The following is an 18,098-nucleotide window of genomic DNA, read 5'->3' on the forward strand; positions in this document are numbered from 1 at the left end:
TATGAATTTTAGGTAGTATAAAACACTAGACAATGTTTAGAAATTAATGTGAGAAATAGGAGTACTGATTTAGGGCCCAAAATCGAAGTGAAAATTCGATTTTAATATTTTCAGAAAAATTGGGTTTTTCCCGCCTGTTTTAGGAGTCAAAAAGTTTTCTTGAAAAAAAAATTTGCATGCATTTTTTGATCTATTTTTTCAAATTGCTCACATGTTTGTAGTGTTTATATTAGGATGCTGCTGGTCGTATAAAAGCTTAAGTTTTTATACACGAGCAAGGTTATCCTCATATTTCTCTTCTTCTATCTATTGGTCGTAGATTCTCACTTCTCCTCTAATCTTCTTAGATATTCATCCACGATCCTTAGAGAGGTGAGAGACTAATAGACGGCGATCTCCTCTCTTTGTTGTTTGAAGACCAGGAACAACCTCCACTACCTTTTCCCAAATTTCTATCTTCATAACAAAACCCCCCGACTAGTCAACCAAATATGGGTCGTGTGAAGTACACTGCTCGTAGAAAAAGGAAAACGACCAATTCTCCTTCTAACCAACCTGCTTCCCATACCGAGGGTCCTTCAAATGATCCTCAACCTATAAATTTTGCACCACTAGATATTCAACCCAAAGTCAGGCCTCATGATGGCCCTTGAGCAGAAGTTGACTGGTACGTCGCGCCTCCTAGTGTCATATTGGCTAGGATGGTGGCAAAATATCCCAAGAAGTATGGTCTTCCTTGGATTACTTTAGTCAAACCTACACCCAACCAAAGGGCAAACGTTCCTAGAGGTGCCTTCAGCGCCTGGTGCAGGTATCACAAATAGGTAGGGGCAATCCTGCCCTTGCACGACTTATTCCAAGGGGTGGCCAATTACTTCGAAGTCGCCCCTTTTCAAATAACACCCAACGGATATAGAGTGCTATCAACACTCTATATCCTTTACAACCATAAAAGTGGCATGTACCTACACCACATGAGATCAACTATTTGTTCGATCTCAAGTCCAACCCCAACCAAAACAACACGGGGTTTTTCCATTTCTACCACCAAGAATCTGCTCAGACATTTCTGAGCGATGTCACCCATAAGTCAAATGTAGGGAAGTACTTCCAAGTGTACTTCCTCACAACCGATCTGGTCGCCGACAACCTGGCCTTCACACGAGGAGGTAAACTTTTCAATCGCTGGTCGATGATTGTCGTTAGTTTTTCCTTTCATTATCCTTAGCAAATTGGTGTTGTTTCTAGGTCCATGGTACCGACCAGACCCCATTCCAGAGATGGAGATGAGGGCCGCTTCCCTGGCCAACATGACGAACATTGAAAAGAGCGTCAAAGAACTGGTCACTAAGAGCAATCTAAGGCTGGTCGACCTTTTGGAACCTCACCAGGAAGTGAGGGAATCCACCGCGGGGAGTTCCACTAGAAAGGGTGTCAGACAGGAAATCTCTGAGCAGTAGCAAGATGTGTCACAACCCCCATGGCGGCCGGAAACGGGAGTGACCATCCAAGAACTGTCTAGCAACCCTCGGGTTGTTGCTGCCCCTGCCCACCATGGTAGGGGAAAACAAAAACTATTGGAATACACCGACCCTATATCCAAATCCTCTTACAAGAACGGTATAGATTTCTCGCTCTTAGATAACTTGCCTATCCCTTATCACTTATTCGATAGGGATAGCAACTTTAATTTTACGACCAGTAATTTTAATTCAGACTTCTTCAAAGCAAATAGTGATTGTAGCTATAGTTCTATAGTTAATATATCGACCAGTAATAATAGCTAGGGTATATTACTTAGAATTTCCCTTTTCATTATTCCATTACTCCTCTAAATTACATTGTCCAATCGTTTGTTTTTGTTTTGCAGTCATGCCTTCTGAATACACTTTCGATATGTATGCCAATGCTGAAGCTCCTAGGAGCAAAAAGAAAGCGAGCAGGAGGCATCCTGGGGAGAGCAGTAGTGATCACTCCAAGAAAAAGGCTCAAAAAGAAGATCCTCCAGTGCCCACTCCATTCAAAGTAGATTTACCAATGAATCACGAAATGTTATAGTTCTTAAATATGATTTCTTAATTTATTCAGACACCTCCCCCCAAGCAGGAGGGGAGATCCCTAGCCACGACACCTCCTCCTCCTCCTCGCAATAGCCCTCCCCCCAAGCAGGCAGGGAGATCCGTAGCCACCGAACTGATGAGTAGCGCCTACAACGCTACCCACGAGAAGTTACAAAGGATATCCAGGCACTGTCGTAGCCAGGAAGCCTTTTCCAATCTCCCTCCACTGAAGAACAGCCAGGTTATCAGTCGCAGGCTGTCTGAAGTCCTCAGTGTAAGTGTGTTTCTTCTTTTTTCTTTAGTTTCAGTCGAGCAACATTTTCTCTAATTGCCCCTAACTGGTTCACTTTTCTTTTTCTGTTCACAAGGTATCCTTCCCATGAGCCATAGCTGGCATCGTGCTGAGGAGACCAAGGCTAAACATGCCGAGGAAATCAAAGCATGCGAGGAGAAGGCTAAGGCGGTCGAGACTAAAGTTTCCAGTCTGAGCGAAGAGTTGAAGAAGTGCCAAGAGGCCTTGGCCAAAGTTATTGCTACCAAAGAAAAGTTTAAGGAGGCTTCAGAGATTAACTTCAAAGAAGCAACCAAACTTCAAGATGACCTGGCAGCAAGCCTGAAGGGAGCCACTGAGCTGGAGGGGCTAGTTAAACTTCTCGAGGAAACCAATGCTCAGAACCTGGAGAAGTTTAGAGGGGCAACTTTCAATTGCTTCTACCTCTTCTGGAAGAACACCCCAGGGAAAAACTTTGACTACCTCCCCGAGAATATGAGGTAAGTCGAACTAGGAAATGTGCTGCTCGCCAGGAAGAGGAAAGGAAAGCACAAGAATCTCTTGAAATTTCCTTGGCGACAGGCACTGATGGCGTTGAAGAAGATGCGGGGACAACAGTCGACCAACAATCTCAGCCAAATCCTCCCCCAACTCCACAATGATTTGTAATAATAATATATTTCTTTTGTAACTAAAACATACGAACCACGGTTCGTAATGTTGAAATAATTTTGCTGCTCAAGGCAGCTTTTCTTTTAATTATTAATTACATCCGAGCAGTAACTTTTCGCGGTGTAAAAACATTTAGTTATGATATTATAATATTTGGTGTTATTATAACATCTGTTCGTATGATCGAACTTAGCATAGCACTTTGTTTTGATTTTACAAAATTTAAACTAAAAATTTTGAAAAATACTCTAAGTGTCGTAGTATGCTTTCCCTTATTTTGCTCGTGTGTTTACATATGCCTGTTGATGTGCTTTGCTTGCTTGGTATCTTATATGCCCCCCAAGTGATCGAGGAGCTTAGGGTTCTCGGTCACTTGCCATGACCAAGTCCCTGTTCGAGCATTACTGCTCGCGTACTTATAATAAAAAATGGTAATATAGCAAAACAACACACGTAATGAGCAAATACTTCCAATAAATACAATAATTGGCATGAATAACTGGCTGGGCACAGTTCCTTTTTTTCTCGTAATAATTGGACAAAAATCGTGTTTGTACGAGTGATCAAGAATTGATCTTACACTTATAAGCGACCAGTCAATTACCTGACTAACCCTTATTCATAAACTTGTAAAAAGTAAAATTAATACAAGCCAAATCCTTAAAAAGAATTGTTCATTGATAATACTTGCGTAGGTGCTCTCCACTCCAATAGTGAGGAATGAGATCTTCTTTTAAGCGAGCAAGTTTATATGTGCCTAGTTTGGTCCGAGCACTCCGGCAGACTGATCGCGAGTGTTGAGAAAAAGTCTTCTAAGTACCAAATCCCCCACGTTAAACTTTCTTTCACGTACTTTAGAGTTAAAATATCGAGCGGCCTTTTGTTGGTAAGCTGCTACTTGAAGTTGAGCTTGCTCGCGCCTTTCATTGACTAGTTCCAAAGACTCCATCAATAATTGATCATTAGTGCTATGATCGTATGTGTCCCTTCTGTGCGATGGTGGATTTAGCTCAACAGGAAACATGGCCTCATTCCTGTAGGCCAATGAAAATGGCGTATGGCCTGTTGCTGTTCGGTGGGATGTTCTATACGACCAAAGTACTTCTGGTAATTGTTCTGGCCACGCCTATTTTGCTTCTTCGAGTCTTTTCTTCAGTGTGTCCTTCAGAGTCTTATTAACAGCCTTGACTTGTCCATTTTCCTGTGGATGAGCTACCGATGAAAAACTCTTTATAATTCCATGCCTTTTGCAGAAATCAATGAAAAGATCGCTGTCAAATTTTGTGCCATTATTTGAGACAATTTTCCTGGGCAACCCATACCGACATATGATGTTTTTGACAACAAAGTCCAACACTTTCTTGGTCGTTATTGTTGCTAGTGGTTCAGCTTCGGCCCACTTTGTAAGGTAGTCAACAGCGACTACTGCATACTTGACATTCCCTTTTCCTGCAGGTAAAGACCTGATCAGATCAATTCCCCATACTACAAATGGCCATGGGCTTTGCATCTGTCTGAGCTCATTTTGGGGCTACTCGCGATATCTTGGAGAATCTCTGGCACTTGTCACATTTTTGAACAAAATCCATAAAGTCCTCATTCAAGGCAGGCCAGAAATACCCTTGCCTTAAGATCTTTTTCGACAGACTCTGGCCCCCAGCGTGATCTCCACAGAAGCCTTCGTGGACCACTTGCATCAGCTCCTTGGCCTTCTCCTTAGAAACACGCCGTAACAAAGGCATTGAGTATCCTCTTCTATACAAAATTTCATCGACTAGAATAAATCGAGTTGATTGTCTTTGAAGCGTCCTCACTTTATTTCTTTCTACTAGCAGTAATCCCTTTTCGAGATATTCAATGATGGGCGTCATCCACATGTCTGTAGCCTAAATCACTAGTGAGGATTCTTGTATTTGAATGCTTGGTGCCAACAAATGTTCAACTGGTACTATGCTCAAGGTGTCGGCATCTTTCACACTTGCTAACTTGGCCAAGGCATCAGCATTTGAATTATGATCACGAGGCACTTGTTGGAGAGTATACTTTTCAAATTGTGCCAGTAAGTCCTTTGCTTTGTTGAAATAAGCAACCATCCTAAGACCCCTAACCTGATACTCCCCCGTAATTTGATTAACTACTAGCTGGGAATCACTATATATTTCTAGTGACTTTATATCAATGTCCTTAGCTAGTCTTAAACCAGCGAGCAGAGCTTCGTACTCGGCCTCATTGTTGGACGTTGTAAAGTTGAATCTGATTGCACAGTGGAACCAATGTCCTTCGGGTGTGATTAAAATCAAACCTGGTCTTTCTTTATGCTCGTTGGAAGAGTCATCTACAAAAAACTTCCAGGAAGGAGCTTTATGTTTACTATCAGTTTCTTCCATTGGTTTGCTAACTGGGATTCCGGTGAATTCTACGACCAAATCTACTAGAGCTTGTCCTTTCACAGCGGCTCGTGGAGAATAAGAAATTTCGAACTGCCCTAATTCAACCGCCCATTTTAATAACTGACCAGCGGCTTCTAGTTTTTGCAAGACTTGCCATAATGGCTGGTCGGTGAGTACCACGATGGGGTGAGCTTGAAAGTAGGGTCGCAGTTTTCTAAAGGCCAGAATCAAGCAATAGGCCAACTTTTAATGGGTGGATACCGTAATTCTTCCCCCACTAGCCTCTTACTCACATAGTATACTACTTTCTGAATGTTGTCTTCTTCTTTGACTAGAACAACACTAGCAGCGTACTCTGTGATTGCCAAGTAGATGAACAAAGTTTCTTTTTTGACTGGTTTTGATAGGATTGGTGGTTGCGACATGTGGGATTTTAACGCCTGAAAGGCCTGCTCGCACTCTTTTGTCTATTCAAACTTCTTGTTACCCCTGAGTAGATTAGAAAGAGGAACACACTTGTCCGTTGACTTAGATATGAATCTACTAAGGGCGGCAATCCTTCAAGTTAGGATTTGAACATCTTTAATCTTTGCAGGAGACTGCATCTCGATCACTGCCTGAATTTTTTTGGGATTGTTGTCTTCTTCTCTGACTAGAACAACACTAGCAGCGTACTCTGTGATTTCCAAGGAGATGAACAAACTTTTTTTTTTTACTGGTTTGGATAGGATTGGTAGTTGCGACATGTGGGATTTTAATGCTTGAAAGGCCTGCTTGCACTCTTCTGTCCATTCAAACTTCTTGCTACCCCTGAGTAGATTAGAAAAAGGAACACACTTTTCTGTTGACTTAAATATGAATCTACTCAGGGAGGCAATCCTTCCAGTTAGGCTTTGAACATCTTTAATCTTGGCAGGAGATTGCATCTCGATCACTGCCTGAATTTTTTTGGGACTAGCTTCGATTCCGTGTGAGTTTACTATGAATCCCGAAAAATTCCTGATCTAATACCAAAGGAACACTTGAGAGGGTTCGGCTTCATTTGATATTTGTTCAAGATGTTGAATCATTCTTGCCCTTTATGTGTTCTTCAGCCTTCTTTGACTTAACTAGCATGTCATTGACATATACCTCCATGTTAACGTCGATCAGCTCTTTGAACATATGGTTGACCAGTCGTTGGTAAGTCACACCAGCATTTTTCAAACCGAAGGGCATTACTTTGTAGCAATAAAGCCTCGTATCTGTTCGAAAGCTAGTGTGATCCTCATCAGGGGGATGCATACTGATTTGATTGTATCCAGAGTATGCATCCATGAATGATAAAATTTCTTGCCCTCATGTATCATCGACCAACTGGTCGATTCTCGGAAGTGGGAAACAATCTTTTGGGCAGGCTTTATTAAGGTCTGTGAAATTTACGCACGTCCTCCACTTGCCATTCGGCTTGGAAACTAGTATGGGATTAGAAACCCATAACGGATTAAACGCTACCCTAATGAATCCATTTTCCTTTAGCTTCTCGACTTCTTCTTTTAGGGCCTTCGATTTGTCTTTGTCGAGCAACCTTCTTTTTTGTTGTACACGTGGAAAGTTTTTGTCTATATTTAAAACATGGCCGATCACCGCTAGGTCTATCCCAACCATATCTTTATGCGACCAGGCAAACACCTCCTGGTGCTTTTTCAAAAATTCCACCAGTTTGTTTTTTGTTGTTGTCTCTAAGTTTTTACCGACTTTCACAACCCTGGTCGGATCAGCTTCTTCTAATTGGACCTCCTCGAGGTCTTCCACAGTCCCATGTTCTCTTCAAATTCCCCAAAGCGAGGATCTAAATCCCAATCCCCACTTTGGGCAACACCCTATTTGGTGACCTGTTCACCTGATTGGGTTTGTTTTTCATTTGTCACCAGCAACCTTTTCTCGGATTTTTCTCTTGATCCACCTCTCTTCGCTTTGGTGATCGAGGAGTAATAACATTCTTGTGCTTCTCGCTGGTTTCCCAGCACGCATCCAATTCCTTCATCATTGGAAACCTCATGGCCAAATGCCATACTGAGGTCACTGCCCGCATATCGACGAGAATGGGCCTTCCAATCACAGCGTTATATGCAAAAGGACAATCGACTACTATGAAAGTAGCGAGTAATGTCATGTTCACAGGTGCCTCCCCTGCTATATTGGAAGTCTAATTGATCTAGTTGGTGCGAGCCCTTCCCTGGAAAAACCATAAATGGTTTGGTTGCACGATTCCAAATCTTGCACTGGCAATTTCATCCTTTCCATTGAAGATTTATACAAAATGTTGACTGAGCTTCCTATATCCACCAACACTCGCTTGACCATCATGTTGGCAATTTGAACATCTACGACCAAAGGATCTCAGTGGGGAAATCAAACATGCTGAGTATCTAGCTCGGAGAAAGTTATTGATTCTTCCTCTATTCGAGCTTTTGGGAGTTCACTCCTCGACGTTCAGCATTTCAATATCCTGATCGTGACGTAATTTTTTGGTATACCTTTCTCTTGCCTTCCCACTGTCACCTGATATATGTGGTCCTCCGCAAATGGTCAGCAATGTACCAGTGACTGGAGCTGGCTATAAAGGAGGCGAGCGTTGGCGTATAGGTGCCTGCTCATTGCTTCCTTGAGTCTCTTACTGAGAACCTCCAGCTGCTAGCACATACCTTCTCAAATGTTGTAACGCCTTGGTTACCCTAGAACAGTTACGGTGAACCAAAAATTTGACTCGCTACCCGAGTCCTTTGGTTAAAAACGTGCTCTAAGTGTTATTAACAGGCTAAGGTGAAAAACCAATAAGAAGGAAAGGATATATTTTATTAAATGCATAAAACTATACATGGGCCCATCAAAAACATTTACAAGTTATTTACAACTCAAAATGGTCATTACTGTTTCAAATTTACAAACCCGCCGACCTAAGCGGCAAAAATAGGGTAAACCCCCTAGTTCCTCTGAGAACTCCTTGGCGGTGGTGGTCAAGCGGTCGCATTTGTACACAACACCGCCTAAGCTCTCCACTCAAGGCTAGGTGAGCTTTTCTTTCCCTTTTCCTGCACCACATAGCACCCATGAGCCAAGGCCCAACAAGAAAACACAATATAGCATGATATAATATCAACAATGATCATAATAATCATTCAGGACTTTCGGTCCAAAACAAAGGAGTGACAGTCACAAAAGTCACTAAGGTGGGTACAACTCCCTTTAGCCATGTGACGATAGGGTCACCGGGGCTTAATAGATAAGTGAACCTTTCACTAGCTTAAACAGGATAGGTTCATGATGACTAGTCACCAACATAACCTTCCTCATGACTCTAGAGTCATAACTATGGAACATTGTTCCCTAGCCATGTGACAAGTAGTCACCTAGGCCTTTGGCCCTGGCTCTGAGTAACTAGTCTTACACTAGCCAAGCACTTATAAGTTTCATCGACCTTAGGGTTGGTCCAGCATTAATGCCTTATAGTCATTGAACGCTGATATCGATTAGATCTAATCTTTATTCGGCCCTTCGTTCAGGATGCTTATGTCGTTTCTGACTCTTAGGTCAATATCCCTGACTAGTCAACACCATAGACAAGTAAACAATATTCGCTAGCATTTAATATGCAATCAATGTCCACATTTATCAACCAACATGCCTCAACAACAATGATGCATGTCACATACAAAGGGTGCAGTTTTCTTACCTCTGATTTGAGCGAGAATGAATAGAAGAACGACTCTTGAGAACGATCTGACTTTTAGTCCTTTAGCGGTTACCTAGTCATAACCAAAATATAGGATACCATCAATAAAATGAACATCAAAGGTTCCCAAACCAAGATCTAGCCTCCGGGACATCAATCCCCACTAATCCGAGTAGTAGGAACCATCCTGAGGCCTAAAACTAAGTTCCCGGGGCCAAAACACTCAAACGGGCTCAACCCTGCTTAAGGGCTACGGCCCTAACACCTTGAGCCGCAGCCCCCAGCCACTCCAGGAGCAAGGGCCATGGTGCCCTACACCTAGGGTCGCAGTGCCCAGCAAAACAAAACTTGCTCCACCTGTTTCTTCGAGCTAGGGCCGTGGCGCCCAAGAACAGGGTCGCGGCCCCCAACCCAGAGCCATCCCCAAACACGTTTTCCATCATTACAAAGCCTCCAAAATCATACCTAAACACTTCCAAATCATCAAATCAAAGTTCCCAAGCTTCCCAATGATCCATAACCATCGAATTCCAAGGCTCAATCCAACCAAAAACTCAACGATTCACAAAATCCAATTCGAAGCTTAGAAACTCTAAAAACTCAAAACTTAGATTACCTTCGATTGGGTTGTTTCTCGTCAAATCCTTCAGTCAAGAAGCTTCTAATCTTTCCTAGGATCGCTATGCCTCGATCCTCGCTTGATTCCGACTCCTAGAACTCGAGATTTCTTTGAAAATGCTTCGAACGGTAAAATGAACTAACGGAAAAGAACTAGAGGTTGTCTAACGTACATTCTATCTGACAAGCTACTTCAAGCTTAAGTAACCTCAAATAAAACCTAGTGCTCGGGGTCCCAAAAACACCCCCTGTAATGCCCCGAATTATCCGATGTGGTTTAATGGCAGGAATAGTAGGCCGGGAGGGCCATACTTGTTTAATTATGCCATTAATTTATAAAATGCATGTATATGTTGATTATATTATAATATGATGTTAAATGCATGCATGTGAGTCCATATTTCTAATTACAGGGGTGTGATGGTAATTTGGCCCATTGAGGGTAAATTTTATATTTGTATGCATGTCGGTGATATATGTTGAGACCACATTATGATGTGGGTTTGTTCGAGCCATTCGGCATGAGACGACCATAGTATGTTAATTAACAGTCTGTTCATAACAGGTTTAAGTTCAAGGCTCGGGAGGAGTCTCGAGGTGATTTTAATGATTAGAGCATTATCGGGCATTAAAGGGTAACAGGATATGAATTATTGGTGTTTGGGGTTATCGAGATTAGCGGGAATTGGAGAGTTTTAATTATGATTAATGAGATAGGTGGAAAATACCGATTTTACCCTTGGGATGACTTTAGAAACCTTAAATGACCTAGGGGCATTTAGGTCATTTGGTTTGGATTTATATGAGGCTTTAGTTGGCTGTAGAAAAACAGAACAAAACAGAGCAAAGAATTCTCCTTCCCGTACATCACCTTCTCTTTGTCTTTCTATGGAGTTTTTGAGCTCAAAGTGAGGAATCAAGCTAGGAGATCAAGGAGCTGAGTTCATAGGGTTGGTTCATCCATTGAAGGGGGTTTAATCTCAAGTTTGAGGTGAGTTTCAGCCATTAGTTTTCTGGTTTTACTCTGTTTTGGTTTAAGTTTTCAACTTTTAATTCCTTGGTGGATAGTTGGAATTAATGGAAGCTAGGTTGGTGTTTAACTTGGGTTTTGATGAGGGTGAGATGTAGATGAAGTTTAGGGGTTGAATTGGGTGTTAGGTTGATGTTTGGGATTGGTTTGAAGGGTTGGTTTCAAGGAAGAACGCAGGGGAGAAATTCTAGTTCTTGCTGTTTTACGTAATGAGTCGCGGCATGGCTATGGTGAGCCGTGGCCCACGTTGCTTGGCAGGGAAGGCCGCCTCTGTCTGAGGGGCGAGCCGCGGCGCGGCTAGGGAGGGCCGTAGCCCATAGGGATTTTTTCACCAGAAATGATTTTTAGCTTGGGGATTCAAGCCTTAGCCCTCGGGGTCGATCCTACTACCCGGTTTAGTAGTGTTTGATGTCTCGGAGGCTAGGTTTCAGTTTGGGAACCCTTTGTTATTCATTTTATTGATGGAATACCATAATTGGTTATGACCAGGTAACCGCTAAAGGACCAAAAAGGTTGATCGTTCTCAAGGTTCGTTCTTTTATTCATTCTAGCTCGAACCAGAGGTAAGAAAACTGCACCCCATATGTGACATTCATGGTTATTCATGAGGCATTTTGGTTGTGTAAATATGGACATGGATTGAATATTGAATACTTAGCAAATGTTGCTCACTTGTGCATGGTACTGACTCATTAGTCAGATTTGGCAAAGGTGTCAGTATCAACTGTGAAGCTGTGACTTATTAGTCAGGTTCGGCAGTGGAACTGGGCACTGGTCACATAGTGCTGACTCATTAGTCAGGACGGCCTTCGCGTGTTCCACGCAAGCCAATAAAGATTAGATCTAATCGAATTTATGCATTGGATTACTGAAAGAGCATTAATGCCAGACCGACCTCAAGTTCGATGAATATTATAAGCGCTTGTGTGGCTTACCCATCAGTCACTCATTGGTTGAGTTAGAGACTTACTCATCAGTCTCTCATTTGTTGAAGGCTAGTGGCTTACCCAGCAGCCACTCTTCTGTTTGAATTAGTGACCTGCTTTTCAGTCACTCAGTATGGTTTACCAGAACCTCAAGTGATATTCACTCATTTGTTTGAGAGCTATGAGCTCTGTGTGATTATAATGATAATCATTTGATAATGTTTATATACAATACTGTGTTTTCTTGCTGAGCTTTGGCTCATGGGTGCTATGTGGTGCAGGTAAAGGGAAATAAAAGCTCACCCAGCCTTGAGTGGATAGCTTAGGTGGTGATGTATACATATGCGGCCGCTTGACCACCACGGCCAAGGAGTTCTCAGAGGAACTAGGGGGTTTACCCTATTTTTGCCGCTTAGGTCGGCGGGTTTATAATTTTGGAACTGTAATGACCATTTTGAGTTGTAAATAACTTGTAAATATTTTATGGGCCCATGAATAGTTTTATGTATTAAATAAAACATATCATTTCTTTTTTATTGGTTTCCACCTTAACCTGTTAATACCACTTAGAACACGTTTTTAACCAAAGGACTCAGGCAATGAGTCAAATTTCCATTTCACCGTAACTGTTCTGGGGTAACCAGGGCGTTACACCCCCGGGGACATTATAGTCAAAATTCCCAGAATTTCCTCCTGATCTCAATAACTCCCAATTTATCATCAAATAACATTCTCATAACTCTATATCCCAATAAAAGACCCCCATTATGACAAAACCGCTAATTTATAATATAAGACCGTCTCATCTCGAATAGCTCGAATATATCTCCATAATAATGGGATCTCATTCATAAATCACAATATGCACCCAAATACACAAATATACCCTTAACGGGCCAAATTACCAAAATATCATAATAATCAAATGTGGACCCACATGCATGCATATAACATCATATTATAATATAATTCACATAAATATGCATATTATCATTTAATGGCATAATTAAACAATTATGGCCCTAACGGCCTACTAATCTAGCCATTAAACTGTATTGGGGATTTCGGGGCATTACAAATGTCCTTTTCTAATAAGGAACTCAATCTCATCCTTGAGCTGGTTGCACTCGTTAATGTCATGGCCATAGTCGTTATGAAAACGACAAAACTTGGTAGTGTCTCTCTTTGATATATCTTTCCTGATTGGGGCTGGCCACCTAAAGGGAACAGTAGTGTGATTGTCCTGGTATACCTCCGCTCTGCTATTGACTAGGGCTATGTAATTGTTGACCTCGGCTCGTATCTATTCTGTTTCGGGGGCTTATTATCCGACGTTGTCAACTCGTGGTTCGCCCTTTTCCCCCCATTCTTCCCATTATTTTTTTCGTTGCCATTGGTTTTCCTAGATCCATTGGTGGCTTTGGTGGGATCTTCTTTCTAGCCCTGGTCATATGTAGGAGTCTTTCCTACATTGGCGATGGCCTCCTCGAGCTTGATATACTTGTCTGCTCTATCTAGAAACTCTTGAGTGCTCTTGACTCCATTCTATCGCAAACTGTTCCAAATAGATGAGTGGCGCCATACCCTAGCAGTGAGAGCCATCATCTTTCCCTCATCCTCAACCGTCTTGGCCCCAGCAGCTGCTCGCATAAATCGTTGAATATACCCCTTTAGGGTCTCTCCTTCCCTTTGGCGTATTTCCACCAGCTGATTGGCCTCAGTCGGATGTACTCAACCAGCATAGAACTATCCATAAAAATCCTTTACAAATGTTTCCCAAGACACTATACTAGCTGGAGGGAATTTGAAAAACCATTCTTGAGCAGTTTCAGATAAAGTTGCCGAAAAAATTCTACACCGAGCATCATCTGACACCTTTTGGATGTCCATCTGTATCTCGAATTTGTTAACGTGAGATACATGATCTTCTAATCCAATGAAGTTGGGCAAAACCGACATTTTAAATTTGATGGGAGTCTCTGCCACAGCAATTCTTTGCACAAATGGAGTGCTCTTTCTCCGATCAAACTCTATATGGGATGTCCGGTTCCCAACTAGTTGTTGGACGACCTAATTTAAAGCATCTAGTTGGGCATGTACAGCATTTGGTACTGCTGGAGTGACCATTTCTGGGGGAAAATACTCGCCGTGCCTTTCCCTTCCATCATAGAGAACATCCCTCAGATCTTCATCCCTACGCCTTTGCTCACTCACACCTAGTCGGTCAAAGACATTGGGTTGTTTAGCTTGCCCCCCAACATTCTGGCTTATTAGTCAGTTCTCCATTGGCGGGGGTGTTCTGTCCTTCACCCCTCTCCTGTTGCCGTTGACCAGCATTCCTCCTTCCAGAATCCGCCTCATTATAATCATGGCCATCTCTAAATTGTGACCTATGATGGTGTGACCTATTGTTCGCACTATTTCCCTCTCTCCCTGCCGGAACGTCCCGATAGATAGGTGGAGGCCTGTGTTGGTCGGTAGGTCCCCTGGAATTGTTATGTCGTGAGGGACCCCTGACCGCAGAGCTTGACTCCACCTGCCTTCTACTCCCCGAAGGACGTTGTCCTCTGCTCGGAGGGTTTTGTTCCTCAGCCGTCTAGCATCTAGGCCTTCTAGGATGCTGTCCGGACTTATTCTGCCTTTGCTACTGGGTATTTTCTCAACCAACGTGAGAGGGTGGTTGCTGCTCAGGATCCTGGAAGGCCTCTCTTGCTGAGCAACAGGGGGTTTCTCTGGCATCAGAGGATGCACTGGTTGTGGTGGATTGTGGTGATGCTGGGGATGCTCTCAATGTGGATTTTGTTGTGGGTGAGTACTAGGTGGCTGATCCAATTGGGAGGCAGGTGCTGACTGTCCTCATGCCAGTTGAATGGCTGCCAATAAGGCTGCAGTGTCTTCCCTTTGCCGGTGGTCCATGTCAGCCTACTGTTCATTCAGTTCTTGGCGTTTCCAGTCAATCTCCCCTCTGTTGCAACATCATTGTTTCAGCCACATTTTCTTGATTAGCGTTCAAATTAGCTAATTCTTCTTGTAGCACAATTACAATTGTCCTTAAGGTTTCAGCATCCATCTCCTCCTCTTCCATTTCCACATGTGGTTCATCCTCAGCTACACCTTGTGGAGGAGGTTGAGTTGGCCCATTCCCAGAGGTTTGCCCAGTTTTCCTGATTGTTTTCACAATTTGATCTTCTTGGAGGTCTTGAGTTCTTGCTCTCAATGAAAGCACCAAAATGTTGACCCTTGATTTGGAAAACGACACATAGTCAAATAAAACGACAAAAATGAGATGAATTCAAGTCAAAAAGATAAATGGCACAAGGATTTATAGTGGCTCGACCCCAAGTGATGGTAATGACCTACATTCACTTAGTGTTCTTATTAATGTAATGAAAACCTGCGATCAGTAAACCATGGTTTACCGAGTTTCACAAGCTCAATAATAGTTGCAAAGAATTGCGTAACAAAAATGATTTTCTCTCTCAGTCTCCAAATGATTAGAAAGATCCCAGCCCCTTCCCATGAGCCCTTTGAGTCTTATTTATAGGCTCAAGAATCTCCTTATGAGCCGATGGGCCTTGGTAACATTTAATACAAACATATCTGAATAATAATGGAAATTACACTTTTTACATGAATGCAAGATCAAATATCTCTAGAAAATATCTGATATATTGCGACCAGCTCTGGTCGCCCAATAAATTTGCCCTCCTTCGTACAAAGTCTCCTCTGGTCGATTGTTGACCAGAACATAACCACTTAAATTGCCACGCGCACCTCATGTGTGTACTAATCTTGCCACGTCATCAAGTGCATCTTTTTTGGGTAAACACTTTATATTATTACATATTTATACTCTTAATATATTTTATGGGGAAAAAATGGATATTTGTGACAAAACCCCCTGTTCTTTTGTAAAAGTTACACATAAGCCTCCAATAAAAAAAATTGACGGGAAAACTCCCTTTTGTCAATGATTTGTTGCCATTTTTGTTGTTAGATGTCTACTAAGCTCGTTAAGTGCCAACTAGGACACACATGGCAATACTATATTGGGACACATGTTCAGTAAATAATTATTTATATAAAAACTATTTAAAAAAAATTAATTAATTAAAAATAAAAAATAGAAGAAATAATTAAATTGAAAAATTCTTAATTAACTTAATTCAATTTGTTAATTACACTTAGTTTAAAAAATAAATAATTAAATACATTAGTTTTTAAACAAAATATTAAATCAAATTGTTGGGTTTATCTTATTGAACTGATCCCCTGCTCTTCGTCTTCCTTATCACCTCACTGAAATTTATGGTCCCAAACTTCTTATTCCATAACTACCACTACTCACCACCTTATCACTCTCTCTCTCTCAACCCCAGAATACTATAAAATAATTAGTATAAAACCCAGAAATAGATGGAAGTCCAAAAGTGGCAAATCTAGGTTCACCATTGCACCCCAACTGATGACGAAGGGAGGCTGAAGATGGCAGTTATGGGTCAGCATCGTGGAGATGCATCTTTCTCGCCGAATCTTGCACATTGCATCTAGTTCGATTGAATCTCCAGCAAACGAAGGAAAAGCTCGATATGACACAAAAGGAGACAAAGAATTATGCGGATGAGGAAAAGCTTGACAACGTGAACCGAGAGATGCAGATGATAGTGGCTTTCTAGGTTTCAAGCTCCTCTCGGCTATGGTGGGTTTTTGGATTTCGTGTAAAGTATGGTCTTTTCTTTTATTTTTTCAGTTGTAGGGGCAAAGTTCAAATCTCATTTTCTTGTCATACTATTGCATTTTAAGTGATCTGGGCATTTTGGTTTATGTTCTGATTAGTTTGGTTTATTTATTTTGATTTTATTCACAAGTTTCATTCAAGTTTAAGTAAAAGTTTATTATTATTATTATTATTATTATTATTATTATTATTATTATTATTATTATTTAAGTTTGGATTGGAGTTTTAAAACTTGGTTTTTAGATCTATGTTTTAGGAAGTAGAATTAAGTTATTTTTTATTAATTCTAAATTAATTTATTTAGGATTAGGTTCATATAAATGAGTTTTAGTTATTTTGTAATATTTTAAATTTTCATTTTTCTTAAATTAATTAAACTTACATTTAAAATAATTTTTTTAACATGTGGCCCAATAAAATATTGTCACGTGTGTCCTAATTGGCACTTAACGGGCCTAACTGGCATTTAACAGCAAAAAAAGCTCAACTGCAGCAAATCATTGATGGAAAGGAATTATGTCGTCAAATTTTTTAATTAATTCTTTATTTGTAACTTTTGGAAAAAAATAGGGGGTTTTGCCACAAATATCCCAAAAAAATATAATTTTATAAACACATAATTATAGCTTTAAATCAATATTTTCATGTCATAAATTTTTAAGGCTATTATTGTCAAAATAGAAATCAATCAACCCATGGAAAAAAAAGGAATAAGAAAGAAAGAAAGACAAAAGAGAATGAAGAGGACGAATTTTGGCATGTGTTACTTAGGGAGAATGGGAATCATTTGTATTGTAATGAATCATATTCATGTGTCTACTAACATCATGAATGAGAGAATTCAATCGGTCCATAAAAAATAAATGGCATGTTAGTCAAAGGAAATGGGGATCGCTTGTTTGGTAATAATTCTCATTCACTTGTTTACCAAATTTTTAGAATGGGAGAGAATAGTGAGAACCACATAGATTAATGTGAAAATAATGGGAAATGTTCTCCCTTCATCTCCTTTTAAAGAATGAGATTATGGTGAAAGCTTTTATTCCTTTTATATATATATATATATATAAAAATTAAAAGAGATTTTACCCAACATTTATTAATGTTTTTTTATTCACTTTTTAAATTTATATCATTTAGTAAATGGAAAAAATAAAAAATATATATTATGTTGGGGTAGAGTGAACTTACACCACCAAATTGGATGGATTCTAGATGAAACTTACAATATAGAAAACAAAAAAATCAAGGGAAAAATCAAGTGAAAATCGAAAGACGAAATCAAACTATGACCTGAAGAACTTTGTACAACACCACTTGAAAACTTCAAGGTTAGGGGAAGAAACATCAAAAGGCTCATGCACGAGGAATATCACTGTCCGCCATAGATGCTTGAGGCTTTTTCTGATAGGAAAGGGAATTGGGATTGAGCTAGCCTTTGAAATCTCAAGACAAGTACTCTCTTGATGAATTTCTTGGAGAAAACTTAGAGATCTAGAGAGAGAAAGAGAGAGAGAGAGAGAGAGAGAGAGGTTAGAGAGAGTTGAGAAGTGTGATCAAGGCTTCAAAACTCTAAATGACCATTTTGATAGGGTAGGCACTGTCATTAAGTCAAACCAATAGGATCAGAGTTTTTGAATCACAAAATGGAGCCAAAAAAAAAGTAATAGCATGTCAG

At 40.8% G+C, this 18,098-nt stretch overlaps 1 protein-coding gene across 1 annotated transcript; it reads left to right on the forward strand.

The window, feature by feature from the left end:
• Nucleotides 1–642: 642 nt before the first annotated feature.
• Nucleotides 643–2,835, forward strand: LOC133779300 (uncharacterized). Its single transcript, XM_062219276.1, has 4 exons — nucleotides 643–667; nucleotides 1,871–2,025; nucleotides 2,089–2,338; nucleotides 2,429–2,835. Exons 1-4 carry the CDS (start codon nucleotides 643–645, stop codon nucleotides 2,833–2,835), a joined length of 837 nt encoding a protein of 278 aa, XP_062075260.1.
• Nucleotides 2,836–18,098: the final 15,263 nt, after the last annotated feature.

This window comes from Humulus lupulus, chromosome 5 (genome assembly GCF_963169125.1).
Source record: "Humulus lupulus chromosome 5, drHumLupu1.1, whole genome shotgun sequence".
NCBI lineage: Eukaryota > Viridiplantae > Streptophyta > Magnoliopsida > Rosales > Cannabaceae > Humulus > Humulus lupulus.

Coding starts and splice junctions, on each gene's coding strand:
- LOC133779300 (XM_062219276.1), top strand. CDS start 643: ATGGCCCTTGAGCAGAAGTTGACTG. Junction 668..1,870: donor CCTTGAGCAGAAGTTGACTG/GTACGTCGCGCC, acceptor TTTGTTTTGCAG/TCATGCCTTCTGAATACACT. Junction 2,339..2,428: donor GTCTGAAGTCCTCAGTGTAA/GTGTGTTTCTTC, acceptor TCTGTTCACAAG/GTATCCTTCCCATGAGCCAT.